The sequence below is a fragment of the Tripterygium wilfordii genome, chromosome 4, assembly GCF_013401445.1.
Source record: "Tripterygium wilfordii isolate XIE 37 chromosome 4, ASM1340144v1, whole genome shotgun sequence".
Lineage (NCBI taxonomy): Eukaryota > Viridiplantae > Streptophyta > Magnoliopsida > Celastrales > Celastraceae > Tripterygium > Tripterygium wilfordii.
In genome coordinates this window covers 4,431,922-4,447,486 of record NC_052235.1, presented here as the reverse complement: position 1 = coordinate 4,447,486, position 15,565 = coordinate 4,431,922, and the positions used below count along the sequence as shown (strand labels likewise).

Below are 15,565 nucleotides of genomic sequence, written 5' to 3'. Positions count from 1 at the left end.
GTGAGATATATCAGTACCAGGTTCTTAATTTCTTTATCATTTTCGCTGTTTGTTTGTTGATAGTGAGATATATCAGTACCAGGTTCTTAATTGCCACACATGGACATGAATTGGAGTAGAATTGACAGGTCATATGCATTGCATTTATAACTCTCACCTTAACTTTTCAACACAAAAATAGTCAGCTTAATTGCTAAGTTAGGCTTTTTAATATCATAGAGCTTAATAATTATTATTTATTGATAAGTGAAGGAGTTTGGTTAGTGCATACATCGGTTATCACATCATGGTTGGGAGTGATATTCTTGTGGTCACGCACTTGATTTGATTTTTGTTTAATTTATTCTGTCGTTAATTTCTATACACGTGGGCTTGACTTTAGGTCTCATATCGAATGTCAAAAGACAAACTTGTTTAATATCGTTATCAGTTTTTAAAAAAATTACTTACATGAGAATATACATATTTCGTGTTCCTTTTCTATAAAATTAAAATATCTAATTAATGATCGAATAATGCTTGAGACCTCAAAAAAATGACCTCCAAAAGACCCCCATTTAATGTGAAGTGTTGGATGTAAAATGGGTCCTACATATATGTTTTTAATCAATGTCTATTTTAATGTCATATAGATTTGAGGGACTTTTGGGAGTGATATTTTGGGGGTCTACCATTGTCCTTAATGATCAGCTCCATTCGCAGCCCACCCAAGTGGAAGTCTAAATTTTTGTTTCAACCAATGGACTTGGGCTTCATTTTGTGTGGGCCCAATCTGGGTCAGTATGTAGCAGGTCCAGGCCTATTCATATGGAAGCCCATCGTCTTGGTCCAGGCCTATTAAAATGCGATCAAATCGTCCCAATGAGTTTTCGATGGGCTTTTTGTAATTGCAGTCTCATAGCGTTGCAAAAGACAGACAGCTGGAGGATCTGAATTTAGAATAACAAAATTCTTATACAAATCAGTGTGAAAAAGGAAAATTAAATTCTACCATCTTCAAGACTCCAGTTTCGGATGAAAATTTTCATCTCACATTCAACAGAGTTGCCCGTTGAGATGTAACTCAGTTTCCACCAAAAACACCTTTACGGTGAGAAGTTAAAATCTCAAAAATGCTACAGAGTTGCCCCTTGAGATGTAATTGTCAGCACATTTGCTTCAGGAATGAAATTGAGAGCCCAAAGTGACCTATAGTAAATGGAGCAAAAGTGATCTTCAGTGAGGAGATTGGTACAGCTGAATGAATTGCAGTTGCCGAGATGTATCTTCGCACTTTGATGTTCAGCATTCCAGGGCTAGTATCAACCGTTAAACTTTAGTTGTCAATCGCTCTCCCTGTTTCTAAAAGAAACAAAAGAAAGCATCAACCAGTAATCTGCACAGGGACAAATAAAATAGCTGATAAATGATGTGTATTACAAAGGTAAATTCAATAAACTTGCGTCAAGTTAGTCAAGAAAATGATATAGAAAAAGTAATCAATTGTTAGGGTAGTAAATGCATAATAGAAATTCTGTTAATTGTCTACGATCCTATTAGCATTCAAAATTACAAGTTCTCATTCACGAGTTACTAATGCAAAAATACACTGCCAAGAAAACTTATGAATTGTTCTGTACAAGTTTGATTACCGCAGATGAACATGTCTCTGACACTACAACACTTGTTTCAAGGCTCCACTGAAGTGTCTAGAATTAGTGATTATTTGTTTGATCATGCCCACATGGATGAAGATTTTTCACAAAATTAAGCTCTGATAAAGAAGAATATGATACGAAGAGATTGAGTCATTGACTTACATACGTGCAAACATAACATTCTAGCTAGCAAAGGATGATGCCTCCTTTCTTCTCTTGTTCTTAGGCTTTACAGCATCCTTCAAAGTTTTCTGTACATTGGTAGGCTGCTCAGTCCGTGATGCATCAATAACTGAGGAAACTGGCACAGTATCTTCCAGGGATTGCTCTTGCTTGGAATCTCTAGACATTTCTTCACCTTTTAAGTCGCTTCGTTTTTCATTGAGTATTGAACTTCCTGAATGGTTTTACACGAAATAAACATGAGTAGGCACAATGATCACTAAACACCTAAACACAACAGAGTATAGCTGATAAAGCCGGATGATATATCTATCAAATAAGTAAAAGATTTTAACTAAAGTAGGAGACCACAAATTCAGTCGGTGTTGTTTTCTAGTTCTAATTGGCTTTTGCTATGCTTCCTTATTTCAACAGGCTCCAGTTGCCCATATGAGAGCACTCATACAGCAACTAGGCCTAGAACATTGTTTTGAATTCTTCTATCTCATGTCCATTTTTCTCAATTTCTTTCTTGTTTTTCATTGGCTAGCACCAGAGGGCCAATAATCCTCTCCCCACCCTTCCAGTAATTCCTTGCTTGTTTTTCCAAAATTTCTATGTACTTCTAATATCTCTTCCTGAAAAAAAATCGAGTTTCCAGCCTCGCCATTTGCCTTTTAGAGTTCCTACAGGCGCTAATCTATCCCAACCTCCTCCTTTGCCAACATAAATATGTAATGTTCATATCATGGCTTCTTCACATCGGGGTTTCCATGCCACATGGATTTCAGAGTTTTTAGAAGGATTCTAAGATATAGGATGGGTATCAGTACTCTAAACTCAGGAATCAGTTCTCAGCTTAGGAAGAATGACGTACAACTAACTTTTAGAGTTTTGGACTTGATAGGTTGAGTGATAACAATTATTTCTCACTACAAGAAAACATGCTTCTTTATTGTTATACTGTGCTTCCTTATTCTACAATGGGCTTTAAAATGTCTCCTAATTTTGAAGGCCTTTCATACCTATGCATGAAGCACCTCTTTTGCACTTGGGTTTAAGTTCAACAAAAAAAAAAAGGTCAAGGTAATTTCTTCTATGGCATACCTCGTGAGGATAAAGAAGCTTTCAAGAACACTGGATTGACACCTTTTGAGTAAGGATCCCTGGGAAGGCAGGAAATATAAATAGATAAGTGATAAAGATCTTTGGAAATATGTACAATGTACTCATCAAGTAAAAACTAATGTTGTTGATTGCAATGTAGCCTTGTTTGGAGAGTTCAACATAGAGATCTTTTAACAATTACTAGTAAAAACCAATGCTCTTGCTTGAAATGTAGCCTTGTTTGGAGAGTTCAACACTGCAATAGAGATCTTTTAACAATGCAATATAGTAACAAAAAATTAAAAAATTAGAAAGGCTAATCGCATACCAACTTGAGGGTCCCCTAAAGGAATTCATGGCACCGATATCCTTCCTAGTGGTTCCACTTAGTTCAGATGACTTAGTTTCACCTCCAACACATGGACTAGTGCTGTTCTGCTCTGATAAGGGATTCAATCTCTCCAAATGGAGCCTTGAAATCTCAATATCTTCTTTCTTCACAGCTGATAGATTTTGGTACAACCCAAAATGAGCACCATCTCCAGTAGCATGCAAACCAACAGAAGCAGGGTGGCGTTTAATCCTTCGTAGTGCTCTTTCATTGTTGTATTTTTCAACCTACATCAATTTTAGGTGAAATTTTTTTTTACAAGGAGCCAGAAAAATATATCTCCTATAAAGATGATGCTAAACACAACCAACTTTGAAAGGGAAAAAAAAAGCACCAGTAAGTTAATGAGCCTCATCTGTCAGGATCAGGCGTAAAGTAAATTGCTCATTGAAAAGACAACTCTATGATAATCATAAACCACATAGTACATGGTAAACAAACAAATTGCTACGAGTTGTATCAATGATTACTTTTCTTTTTTAGACAAGCAAATCTATGTTCATGTGGAGAAGCATAAGTTGAAAGGATTTAACATTGTAAGAATAGAGAGAACTTCAACCAAAAAAAGAAAAAGAAAAAGAAAAGAAAAGAAATCAACATATTTCCTTCATCCACAGCCACAGAAAATTGAGTACACCGTACCAAAATTCATTCTACCATTCCTTTAAAATTATTATATCTTGTTTAAGTCCGTCTTTAAACAGTTGAAAATCATAAAGGCAGCTAATTTTTCAAGAGTCCACTATGCGGTGTAAACTTGCTGCTTCATTTATCTTCTTCCAAGAATCCACAAATTCATTCTACCGTTCCTTTAAAATTATTATATCTTGTTTAAGTCCGTCTTTAAACAGTTGAAAATCATAAAGGCAGCTAATTTTTCAAGAGTCCACTATGCGGTGTAAACTCACTGCTTCATTTATCTTCTTTGTTATGAGACTGGCATTCTTGGAAGCAATCCGCAAACATTGCATTATGACACTCTGCAGCACGCCTTCCCCTCCAGCTTTCTGAATAGCACAAATATCACCACTTGCGTTAAGTGTAGCAGTCATTCTTCCCCCCATAACAGCCTCTTCCTGGTGGGTTGGATCTATCACCTGTGTGGCATTCAAATCATTTTAGAAGGAAAGCCCAATTGAAATGACGACCTTTTCAGCAAATAGATTGTACATAGAAATTTAAAGGATTAATTCTGCCTACCATGCTCTCACTGCTAAGAAATGCAAAAGTTACTGCTATAGGAAGATGATGTATCATTAAAGGAACGGGCTCCTTGACCTGTGACATTGCAGTATATATTATCATATGAAGAATTTGATGTAGCCAAGCTGCCAAAGTTTGTAACAAGGCATACGAATGAGAATGACTCAGATAGCATTATAGCAATAAATAAATACAAGAATTCCTGAGAGGAAGAAAGCCATTAATGTTCTTTGCTGATAAAGACTTAAAGCTACTTTCAATCGAACGACATCAAGTCTACATGCATGCCAATCATGAACTATCTACAGTTTAGGCACCAGATTCTTGGTTAGGTTGCAATCACTAAGGCAATGTGCCAACCACAGATAAGAGTCCAAGTTGATTTTGTGGTCAAGTCAGAGGGTCAATACAAAGACGATGACTCCAAAGAAGAACTTCAGGGCAGCCAATCCTAAGAAAAGAGGTGAACCTGAGAAGAGCAGTAAGAGTAAGCGTTCAGGTGATGGTGCTATGACCTTAAAGGTTGGAGATCCTCCCCTGATTCTACACCCAGAATGAAGAGTGGGCAAACAAAATACAGAACGTGTCGGAGATGTTGAATTCTAAGAAAGGAAAGAAAAGGGAAAAGTCAAAACTAAAAGAAAAAAAAAAAAAACAAGTAAGGACTTCTTTGTTGACATATCAAACAACAGAAACATTGCAAGAACACAGTTCTTTCATTTTTAAGATGGACACTTTGATACATAAATGGCTAACACTGGAGGAAAAAGTGTGACTTTGATCAGGATATGTACTTTCCTAGGAAAAGACCGTTGTAAAAAAAGTCAAGTTCAGGTTTTGTATCTCATCTCAAAAGGTAGCAATTCAGCTAATAGTACATTTGTTTGACTATAATCCTCCAGTACACAAAAAATAGTACATAAGCTAACCTCAGGCGGATGCACAATCACTTCCCGACCATCTTCTCCTCCAAGTGTGCAGGCTGACAGCCGAAATGTCAAGAGTGCAGCCAAAGCAGCAATATTGGCTGCATCAACAAGATTCCTGTTTTAAAAAAGAAAAATAATTCGAAACATAAACCTAACTCACTTGAGAAGAGGGGAAAAGGTCAACACAATAATTTGCAACGAGAAGGAAAAATATATATTAGCTCACCCCCCATTATCAAGAATAAGGAGATCTACACGCACTGCCCATACCAACTTCCCAGCAAGAACACAAAGTGATTCTGTGTCAACCGCCCTGCTTTCCCTGCAAGACCATTCCACATGTTTAAATAAGGCTGTTCCAATACAGAATTCACCAGTAAAAATTATAGTCAACCAACTATCGTCCAGAAGATTACATTTCATCCTAAAAATATCCAAGATTATAAGAATAGTTCTTCTCTAAGCTAATTAAAATCAGCAAAGCAACAAACACCTTAAACCCCGATCTATTACACGCCCCAACTCCACTGCAGACTCTACTGGACGACCTAGCTCGAATGAGGGGTCGGCCATTGGAGAGAACTCGGTAAATATTAAAAGTGACCCTTCATTCGGTCTGTCTTGATAAGGCTGAACTAATTGTGAACTTACAAAACCCATCACACGAGTCTGGCCTAGCTGCACCTCTGATGACCCATCTTCTCTGAAAATCCACAAAAATTAAACAATCATTTTAATAAGATCATTCCAGATTTCATTACAAAGAAAGCAACTATACAAGTATACTTGCCTGCCGAAATCTATGGATAGTTTACGACATTCAAATGGGCCACGACCGTCGATTCGGAGGTCGGAAAGCAAAGCAGTCTCAATAAATTTCTTCTCATTCACAGCTAAGCGCCACATATTGGCTAACCTCACATCACCCATCTTCTATATAAACCAAAAAGAAAACAAGAAAAGTATCAAATTTTCAGCTCCAAATCAAGCAACCCAAAACCAAATAAACAGATTACGAACAATAGAAAAAACAAGAGAACGTATTCACCAAAAAAAAAAATAAGCGAGAAGAAATAGAATTTGAAGTAAGGAACAACCAGAAAATATTATAGTAATTACCCAGATGAACGAATAAAAGCTAATTTCGATGAGTGAGGATGATGATTCGCGCATGAAATCATGCCATTTAAAACAACATACAGAGGAAGTTAGGGAAAAATATATCAGTATAAGTTTGTATGTGAGAAATCCGAGTAGCTTACCGGGACTGGAGGAGCAGGGATTTCAGGACGACGGAAACCCTAGATATGTTACACTCGGTTGAATAAACAATAGAAGTAGAAGTAGAAGTAGTTATGATTGATGAATGAAGAAAAGGTATGGGCATTCCTGAGGAGGAGAAATAAAAACTAAAAAGGAGGTGTGAATTGGATGTTTTAATTAGGGATTTTGACTGAAGCCTTTTAGGTTAAACTAGACGTTGGTCAAATTACTGAAATTAGACGCTGGCAGTGTCTCATATGAAGTGCCCTAACATTGGAGAGCTTGTATTACATGCCTCATATCTCATATATTTTTTAACAATTGTTTATGCTCATTCCCTTTGTTATATATAAATGATTTTTATTTTTTTAAAAAAATTTAATATCTATAGAACATCCAAATTGATAAGGGATGCCAATTTCTGCTCAAAACCGATGAAAAGCATTATTATGTATATATATAGAAAGGTAGGCTATTCTGTTACAACTTTTTTTCAAGTCATAGAATAGAAACAAAACAAGCCCACCATTAAGGTTCAAAAATATATGGAAGACCACGGTTTAGCACAATGTAATAAAAGAACACATAGAAGTTAGATATCCTCAGCAAAATATAAGAAAATCCAGTGACACACAAGTGCCAGCTGCAAGCTTTCATAGCAATAACCGAAACGCATTTCATCAACGACATTCTCCTTCACCTCCCCAATGGTCATACACTAGTATCTCCTCCTCGGACTCCTTGATCGATGAGAACGTGCAGACCTGCAAATATATCAGGATAAAAAACTTAACCAGGTGTTCCACAAAGCAACAAACTCACCCCAGACAGCAGAGCTCTATTCAAAGCCCATTAGACATTAAATAAATCACAAACCTCATGCACAGCTAGTTATTTCTATTGCCCCTCTCCTGAAAGCCCCCAAAACAAGAAAGAGAGCGAGAAAGGACACTATTGCAGATGGCCTCATTTGCCAAATAAGCCCTCTCCAAAAAGAAAACTTTGTTTTCAAATAGTCCAAAAAGTACGAACAGTGAGAAAAAAAATTTTGATCCATAACAGATAATTTGTCATTACTATTAGATGAATTGTCGGTACGATGATGCAGAGATTTTCTTACTTAAATCACTAGTCAAATAAGACACCTATAAGAAATCAGTAAAACAGTATAATAAAGATTAAAGACAAACCTCATGTTCTTTCTCCTGTATGGTCCATTACTAGGACCATTGCTGAAGGCCCAATCAACATTAATAGTCAGCGTAAGTAGTTCTGTACTATTCATTGCAGCTATTGCATTCCGAGCTTCCTCAAAGTTCTCATATTCAATCAATGCATAGCCCTAACAAAATCAACATTTATACTCATCAAGTGGCTCAAATCAATTTCCATTAATATGCCATTATAGTAACATCACAAACAAGAACATTCCTTTCTAGACGAGGAAAGAAATATTTGTAAAACGGTAATTTTGGTCTCCATATCATCAAAATAACAATAGTCAGATAAGTAAACCTGATCACTGACAGCCAAAGCTCCACTGCTGAAGCAAGTAAAGAAAGCTCATTATTTATTTGTTGAGACAGAAATGCATCTCTGAAGCATTCTTCAGCTCATCAGACTAGCCCATCCATGACAAATAAAAGCTAAATTATTAAATTTCTGTCTTGTTAAATATACTCAAACAGCTAATCCAACTTCCTTCACATATTATCCATGATATAGGCAGCAGCGGGGGTGTACCCTCACAAAAGGGTGCAAAAATAACCATGTGATAAGCAGCTAGGAATGCTTCCTTAACCCACAGAAGGTATGCAATGACAAAACTGATGCAACATGAATCAGAAAACTATATGCCCTTTACGTAAGTTGGATCCAATGCATATATCCAACAAATGTTATTTGAGCAAGTATCCCAGTGGTCTAAGTTTCCATCATTATATAGAATACACCATCAGAATGAAGCAAAACAGTTTCAACTTTCATCTTCCCAGGGTTATAAGAAACAAAAAAGAAATCCTTTCACAAATCATGAAATGAGTTTGGCTATGTTTGGTAGAGAGTATGACTGATAGAGTATATGTTAAGAGTATATGCTCTTAATTTATGCTAGAGTATACGCGGTAAAATATGCTATTTAGGTGTTTGGTGAACTGAGTCTAGGCATAGAGTATATATTGTCAATTTACCAATAAGGACATTGGTAATAAAATATAAACAAAATAAAATAAAAACTAATTTGACTATCCTTAGCATTCTCCCATTTGACTTATCTCTGTTTTTTTTTTACACTTATCATGTTGTTAACCTTATCACATGATGATGTCATAATACCATCTCCGCATCCCCACCCAAAACAATGGCTCATATTCACTAATTTGAAGCACAGTCCCCTGCGAACTAGAGAGAGAACCAAACATCAGAGGAATTGAAGAGTGAAGACAATAAAGCTCCTCCACAATAAGGTTTATTTTCTTCTCATATGTTCCTCTTTATCAGAGGAGTTGAGGACTAACTTTATCTTCTTCTTCTTTTGATTCCAGATCTAAAACCCAGAAGCTTCACTCTTCAAAAATTTCATCCTAAAACCTAGTCTTTCACTCACAGATCAAAAAGTTTCCTTCAAGATGCTGCTCCTCCTTCGAGATTGTGATGGTTCAATTTAAGCTTGTTTACCGATCAATTTCCTAATATCCCTCCTTCACATCTGATTTCTGAATGCTTGAGTCTTGAAGGATTGATGACTAACAATGCTTGAGTCTTTGTGAGAGGGTAGTTCGCGGAAAAAGCCACACCGGCAAGACGAAACGCTCAAAATATGAGCGTGTCTTTTTTGGGCGGAAATGGCAGCGTATATGCTGCCATTTCCTGCCCGTTTGGTCGCCGAGCGTGGCCAAGCATTTGCCGCTAGCGACAGACGCTTGGCCACGCTTTACCAAACACAGCTTTTGTGCCACAGTGCCATTAACTGAACCTATTTATCAGGGGAAAAAAAAACTACCAGAAAAACAGTATAAGAACAATAAAAATAGTAAAGCTGCTATCCAGGAATCCTATAAATTGGATTCTGTTCAGCATAACTATGAAACCGCGTATATCCTAGAAAATTGCTACCTTCACAAACCCAGTGCGGCGATCAAGATTTAGGTGCAAATTCCTGATCTCTCCAAACTCACCAAATGCATTCTGCAAATCATCCTCCTGTGCCTCCTCATGAACCCCAGTTACCAATATAATCCATCCCTCAATGGCTGCAAGTAAGAATTTATAAGGAACTATTATTTAAAATGCAAATAGTATAAATCAAATGTATTACTTATTTTGTTCTTCCCAAAAAAAAAAGAAATAGTTTGAGCAAGGAAATATCAAAAGGGGGGAATCCCCTCTAATATACAGGTGCTTATTCACCAAGCTTTAAAAATCAACTTTTGGTTTGACACCCACTAGGGTGGAATAACAAACTACTACATATAAGCCCCATATGTTACGCTATAGCAGAAATGAAAACCCATAGTAGGAGAGAATGGCCTTTGAACTTTATGAGATAGGAGAACGCAAAACAGTCACTACTCACTAGCTAATGATTGGCCGAAAAAACTATCATTAACATCTACAACGGATGAAAGGATTAATTCTTAAAATATTCTATGTCAGTCACAAATTTAGTTCAGGGCAAAGCCCCAATTCAATAATAGTTGATGGATGACACTACGGCACTCAAATGCTAAGAATAAGTAATTGCAATAAATAGACAAGGAGGGGGGAAAACTCCATTACAGCTGCAACAACTTTGTTAAACTCCAAAGCAGTTAGCAGTATCAGATCAATAATAGCCGGCTAGGGTCTAGACAGTTTAGATCCCAATATGAAAACTAAATCGACCTCTTCCCAAGCCATTAACTCCAGGCAGACTGTCAACATTTTACAATGATAACTAAATCAGACCCACAAAAACAAAAATAACCACATTTTTCACAAATGATGAGCTGTTGGCAATTCTTGGGAAAAATTTTCAAGACCTACTTCTTCAATCATGAGGAAAAAAAACAATATCTTTACGCTATATGAAGATAAATTCTCTTAATAAATTAGATTGCTTTTCAACTTTTTTTGCATTTTCCTCCTCCCTTAAGAAATCACTCCTCGAAAGCCCTAAAACGCTATAGCATGAACCAAAACGCCAAATATCATACTGATGCATAGACATCATTACCAAAATTCAACAGCACGCAAAATAGCTAAAAATCACACCTTAAATCCCTACAAAAAGAACATCACATACTAATACAAACGAATACAAGCACCGAAAAGAGTAGAATCATTCACAAAGAATAAAGAGCTGCTATGACATACATCGTAAGGGGCCCGGGCCGCCCTCGGAATCGAGAGAGTCAAAGTCGCGTGCTGCTAGCCTATTCTGGCGGTCGGTATCAGCCTCTTCTCTGAAACCACGGCCTTTGGTCTTCTTAGGGGTGGAGGAGGAGGCCCCACCAGTGATGGCAGACTTGAGCTTGGGAAGTGGTGCCAGAGGAGAGCCTGCTGCCGCCGCATCCAAGTCTTCGTCCATGAGGTCGTCTTCCTCCGCCTCGAAGTCCACCGCCTCCACGTCTAGGCTCGCCATACTCTCTCTCGCTGCCCAAAGAAGATGAAGTGCGTACTTCAGTGAATGAGTTTCCCTGTACTCTGTTCGGGTTTAACCGTTTACGGATTTAAAAGCCACCTTCAGTGCTTATGATTGGGCCTTTATGTCTTTGAATCTGGTCTTGCAAATGAGGTCCGGCTTGGGTATTGGAAATTTGGTCCTTCTTCTCTGGCCTGATGGACTCTGCACTCTTATTTGGGCCTTTTGGTCTAATTTGAGTATCTTTGGCTTTAAAAATGGGCTTACATTTAAGGCCCAATTCAGGAATAGTTATCAGCAGGACATCTTCGTGCTCAGACGACGCCCTCTTTCATCATCAACCGTTCCGCCTAGTCTCTTCTTTTATCCTCTCAGGTGAGTGGTGTCGTTATTTTTAATTTTCAGTTTTTGGTTGATAAATAGAGGTTATTAGGGCTTGATTTGCGATGCTATTCGGTAGAGTGAGTTCATCAGTGCTTCGTTTGTGATTATTTTTTGTTCTCTTTTTGTAGAATTCTTTGATGGGTTTTGGACGATTATTCGTTTGTTTGATTGAAGGGAATGATCCTTTGCTTAATCATTAGAACGAGTGATCCATTGTTAGAAAATTCCACATAACTTCTCAAATTTACTGGGCTTATTTTGATACTAAAGAAAGGGAAATGCAGGGATGGTATCTTCCTCCAAATCCAATTTGACCAAGACAACCGTGTTTTGGGGTTGGTTCTTTGTCCTTATCGGGTTTGTTTCATTTCTGGGATTCCTTTTCACTGCAGTCATATCAAAACTTCTTCCTGCTTCGGATAATCCTTTATTATCAGCTATTCAAAAAGACAGGTAAAAGTTTCCTCCTTATGTGCTCTTTTGAGTTAAGTTTGTTGAGTTATTGAAAACAACTGCTGCTGCTTCTTAGCATGGTCCTAATGACGTGTGATTATCCATATGTGATTTATGATCCTGCTTTGTAACATCTTTTGGTTAGCTTCTGCAGGACCCCTTAATTTTCATTGGAAAAACGAACAGCAAATTATTTAGCTATGAAGTCAAAGGCTTGCCGGAGTTTATGACTGCTTAATTTTGAAGTCGTGTTTAGACTCTTTAGAGCTATTAGATATAGATATAGATATGTTGCTGTAGGCTTTTTGAAGAGGAGCTTCTTTCTCTTTATCCTCCTAATTTAATGAAGTTAAATGATTGTATAATGAAAGTTTGTAGGATCACATCTTTATCGCTAGTCTTGAGGTTCAAACATTGTCCACATAGGTTGAGTTCAATTGGCTGAACTCACTACAAAATGATTTATATGCACATAGGTGTCGCATGCCTAAATTGTCATTAGTTGACTGAGTTATGAACATAAGTCATTTTGAAATTATTTTTATAATGCTAAATGAGATGTGTTTTTCTATTTTATTGTAAGTTCTAGAGTAGAGATTGTATTTGGTAGATATTTTATTACTCTTACAGGTAGCTCTTTTAAGAAGAAGATATATACAAAATAACAAATATATATGTGTGTGTTTGTATAATTAGCGGTTAAAGTTGGAAGCTCTCTGATCAAAGTTTCTTGACACGGTTCCTGTTTATAACAGGTATTACTGCTTTTTGGTTCCCTTGACAATCCCTGTCCTCGTTGTTGCTGTGTATTTCCACTGGCTTAGCATGAAGTTGTTCAAGCATGCATGATGTTTGTAGTATCAACCAAGGAAGTTACAGAGCCTGCTTGAGTGCAACTCTTGATCTGTTGGTGAGAATTTTAGTTCGGTGAGTTGTCATTTGAGAATCATGACCTTCCTTGGAGTTCTTAGCATTCATGTTATACGTCCCCGTATAAGTCATAAAGTTAGGAGATGTTTGCATATATTCATAGCAGAAATAAGAACCCACGAACAAGGGACATTCCCATAAAGTTAGGAGATGTTTGCATATATTCATAGCAGAAGTAAGAACCCACGAACTAGGGACATTCCCACTCTTGATGTTTGGGAACACTTCATGTCATGTTGCCACGGTGTTGATTTCCCATTCTTGATTCTTTTGTCTTCCAAACAATCTGGATATTGGATGCTGAGCATACAGCAGGCAGAATTCATGGCATTATGATATGGTTTTTCATGTGTAGTCTCTCTGTCTTTGTTGTTGCAGCGCAGACTTAATTATTGGACTAGATGAACATGCTTGGTGGAGGTGGGCTTTCTGACCCAACTGTTGGAGTTTCTGGGTTAACCATTGAAGATCATCCCATCCTTGACTCCTTTCTACTCTCACAAATCTGAGCCTACCAGAGTCTTGAGTCAGTATCAGTTTCTCCATATTTCTCTTTTCAGTCAGACTTGTTGTCTACGTATAAAGAATGCAGAGTAGAGCACCAAGAGTTTAGGTTCTTGGTGACTTGATCCAGGGGGAAAAAAAACAGTAAAGCTGTTTGGAGCATCTATTAATTCCAAATTGAATTGATTGCTTACTAGTAAAAGCTCTACATGAATTGTGTGGGCACTTGCCCGGGTTTGAATCTTCCACCTTCAATGGTGTATTCGACTTCTTTGCAGAGCCGGGTAGGCCACGTAATGTTGTCTCTACTCATGACAAACAGAATATGCAAGTCTTGGAAGGCATTCTACCTAATGTGATTACTTGAGAAGTTAACTATTTCTAAGAAGAAATATTTGACAAGAAATAATGTATAGAACCTTTACCTTTGATATTTTTGAGTTAATATAAGTAATTTTGACTCTGTTAAACTTTAATAGGAGCTTGTCTTTCTTGTTTTTGTTGTTCAAGTTGCTAAAAGCCAATGCAACAGTTATTCTTTTGGCCCGTATTATTTGTCTTCTAGAACAATTGGACTTTCTTCTTTTTTTCTCCTTCCTTTTCGGCTTTTTCTGATGATGATATCTGAGGTTTACAGGCACTTGCAGATCCTCAACGCTCCTGAGGCCTTCTGATGGCCCTAAACATCTATTGTGTTAAGTACCACTACTCATTATCAGTACAGCCCATCATTTGATATTGTGGGCTCGAGAACTAATAATGGACTGGGCCTGGACCCTGAGTCATAGCCCCATGGGCCCGTTGCATATAGGCGTGCATTCCTAAAAGCGTTGGAAAATGGAAGGGGGGGGGTCATTCTCAAAGTTTCATCTTCTTTCTTTATTGGGGGAATAAGGGAAATCATTTTCCACTACCATAAGTTATGATACAAAAAGACTATAATAATAATATATATTTTTAGAGGAAATTATAATTATTTGGATGAGACAGGTCCGGAAGAGGAATTGGTGCGCTTGTAGAGAGCAACAAAGCATAACATGTTGGGAAGCAAAAATATGGTTTATTTATTATTTTAGGTATGGTTTTGTCAATATCTAGATGTGTTAATGGGTTTGGATACCAAAAGCAAGGTAGGTGGTCAACATTCACAATTTACAATTCGCCGTCTCTCGTTTCACACAATAAAATGGTCACTTCATTGATCAATCATTTCTCACCATTAATGCCAAGAAATACCCCCCTTGCCCCCTTTAAATCTAACCCAAAAGCCCACAATAAAATTGACACTTCTTGAGGCTCCCACATTTAACTCTTTGTGGTTTTATTTGTTGCTTGGCAATAATTACTTATTTTTGTTATTCAATCCAAACATCTCGAAAATATATGGTATGTTTTGGGCTAAATCATTGTTTATATCCTTGAAGTTTCTCAAAATTCTCGATTATGTCCTTGAAGTTTAAAATTTATTGTTCATGTCCTTAATGTTTCACAAAATTTTTGATTATATCCTTGATGTTTCAAAAAGCTATCCAATTGTGTCCCGAGTTAGATTTTCTGGCAATTTACTCCCCGGTTTTTGCACAGGTGGCAAACGGTAGTTACACATGTGCATTACACGTCACATTTAATAATAAAATAAAGCTAACTAAAAAAACATTTTATAATTGATAATTTACCACAACCACTCGTCTTTCTCATCAGCTTGATCAGAACCCCAACTACTCTTCATTTGTTTGCAAACACACCAATCTCTCTCAATTCAATCAACCCCAAACAGCATAATGGGCAGATCCACAAACTGGGTTTGATTTTATTGTGATTATCTCTAATGGGTTTTGTTTAATTTGATTTTTAGGTTGAGGAAACTAAGGCCGGTATGAGGACTGAGAACTAATTGACGGTGATGGAGAAGTCCAGGAGGAAGAGGAGGGGCGATTTTAGGGGAGAGAGTTCCGATGAGGCAGTGATGAAGCTAGCGGCT

General features: G+C 37.3%; 3 protein-coding genes across 15 annotated transcripts; 1 reads left to right on the top strand and 2 right to left on the bottom strand.

Annotated features, from left to right (window-relative positions):
- Window positions 1-903: 903 nt before the first annotated feature.
- LOC119996738 (exosome complex component RRP45A-like) lies at window positions 904-6,973 on the bottom strand. Of its 5 annotated transcripts, none has more exons than XM_038843484.1 (12): window positions 6,692-6,973; window positions 6,549-6,567; window positions 6,220-6,362; window positions 5,923-6,132; window positions 5,656-5,751; window positions 5,430-5,544; window positions 4,498-4,575; window positions 4,206-4,394; window positions 3,235-3,524; window positions 2,907-2,965; window positions 1,800-2,034; window positions 904-1,375 (listed from the first exon to the last, which is right to left on the bottom strand). In XM_038843484.1, exons 1-11 carry the CDS (start codon window positions 6,814-6,816, stop codon window positions 1,820-1,822), a joined length of 1,539 nt encoding a protein of 512 aa, XP_038699412.1. In that variant the 5' UTR covers window positions 6,817-6,973; the 3' UTR covers window positions 904-1,375; window positions 1,800-1,819. The 5 variants fall into 5 exon arrangements, with proteins under 5 accessions (XP_038699412.1, XP_038699413.1, XP_038699414.1 ...); XM_038843485.1 differs by having other exon boundaries at window positions 904-1,341; XM_038843486.1 differs by having other exon boundaries at window positions 1,804-2,034.
- A 154-nt stretch (window positions 6,974-7,127) lies between these two features.
- On the bottom strand, window positions 7,128-11,381 carry LOC119996740 (RNA-binding protein Y14-like). The gene is made up of 4 exons (XM_038843489.1): window positions 11,046-11,381; window positions 9,807-9,943; window positions 7,883-8,034; window positions 7,128-7,456 (listed from the first exon to the last, which is right to left on the bottom strand). Exons 1-4 carry the CDS (start codon window positions 11,311-11,313, stop codon window positions 7,411-7,413), a joined length of 603 nt encoding a protein of 200 aa, XP_038699417.1. The 5' UTR covers window positions 11,314-11,381; the 3' UTR covers window positions 7,128-7,410.
- Window positions 11,382-11,533: 152 nt separating this feature from the next.
- Window positions 11,534-14,060, top strand: LOC119996741. Of its 9 annotated transcripts, none has more exons than XR_005467931.1 (4): window positions 11,534-11,688; window positions 11,982-12,150; window positions 12,906-13,060; window positions 13,464-14,060. XR_005467931.1 is itself a non-coding variant. In XM_038843493.1 (3 exons), the coding sequence occupies exons 1-3, from the start codon at window positions 11,571-11,573 to the stop codon at window positions 13,483-13,485; spliced, it is 309 nt and encodes a 102-aa protein (XP_038699421.1). In that variant the 5' UTR covers window positions 11,534-11,570; the 3' UTR covers window positions 13,486-14,060. The 9 variants fall into 9 exon arrangements, 4 of the variants coding, with proteins under 4 accessions (XP_038699421.1, XP_038699420.1, XP_038699418.1 ...); XR_005467930.1 differs by having other exon boundaries at window positions 13,459-14,060; XR_005467929.1 differs by having other exon boundaries at window positions 12,906-13,077.
- The last annotated feature ends 1,505 nt before the right edge of the window (window positions 14,061-15,565 follow it).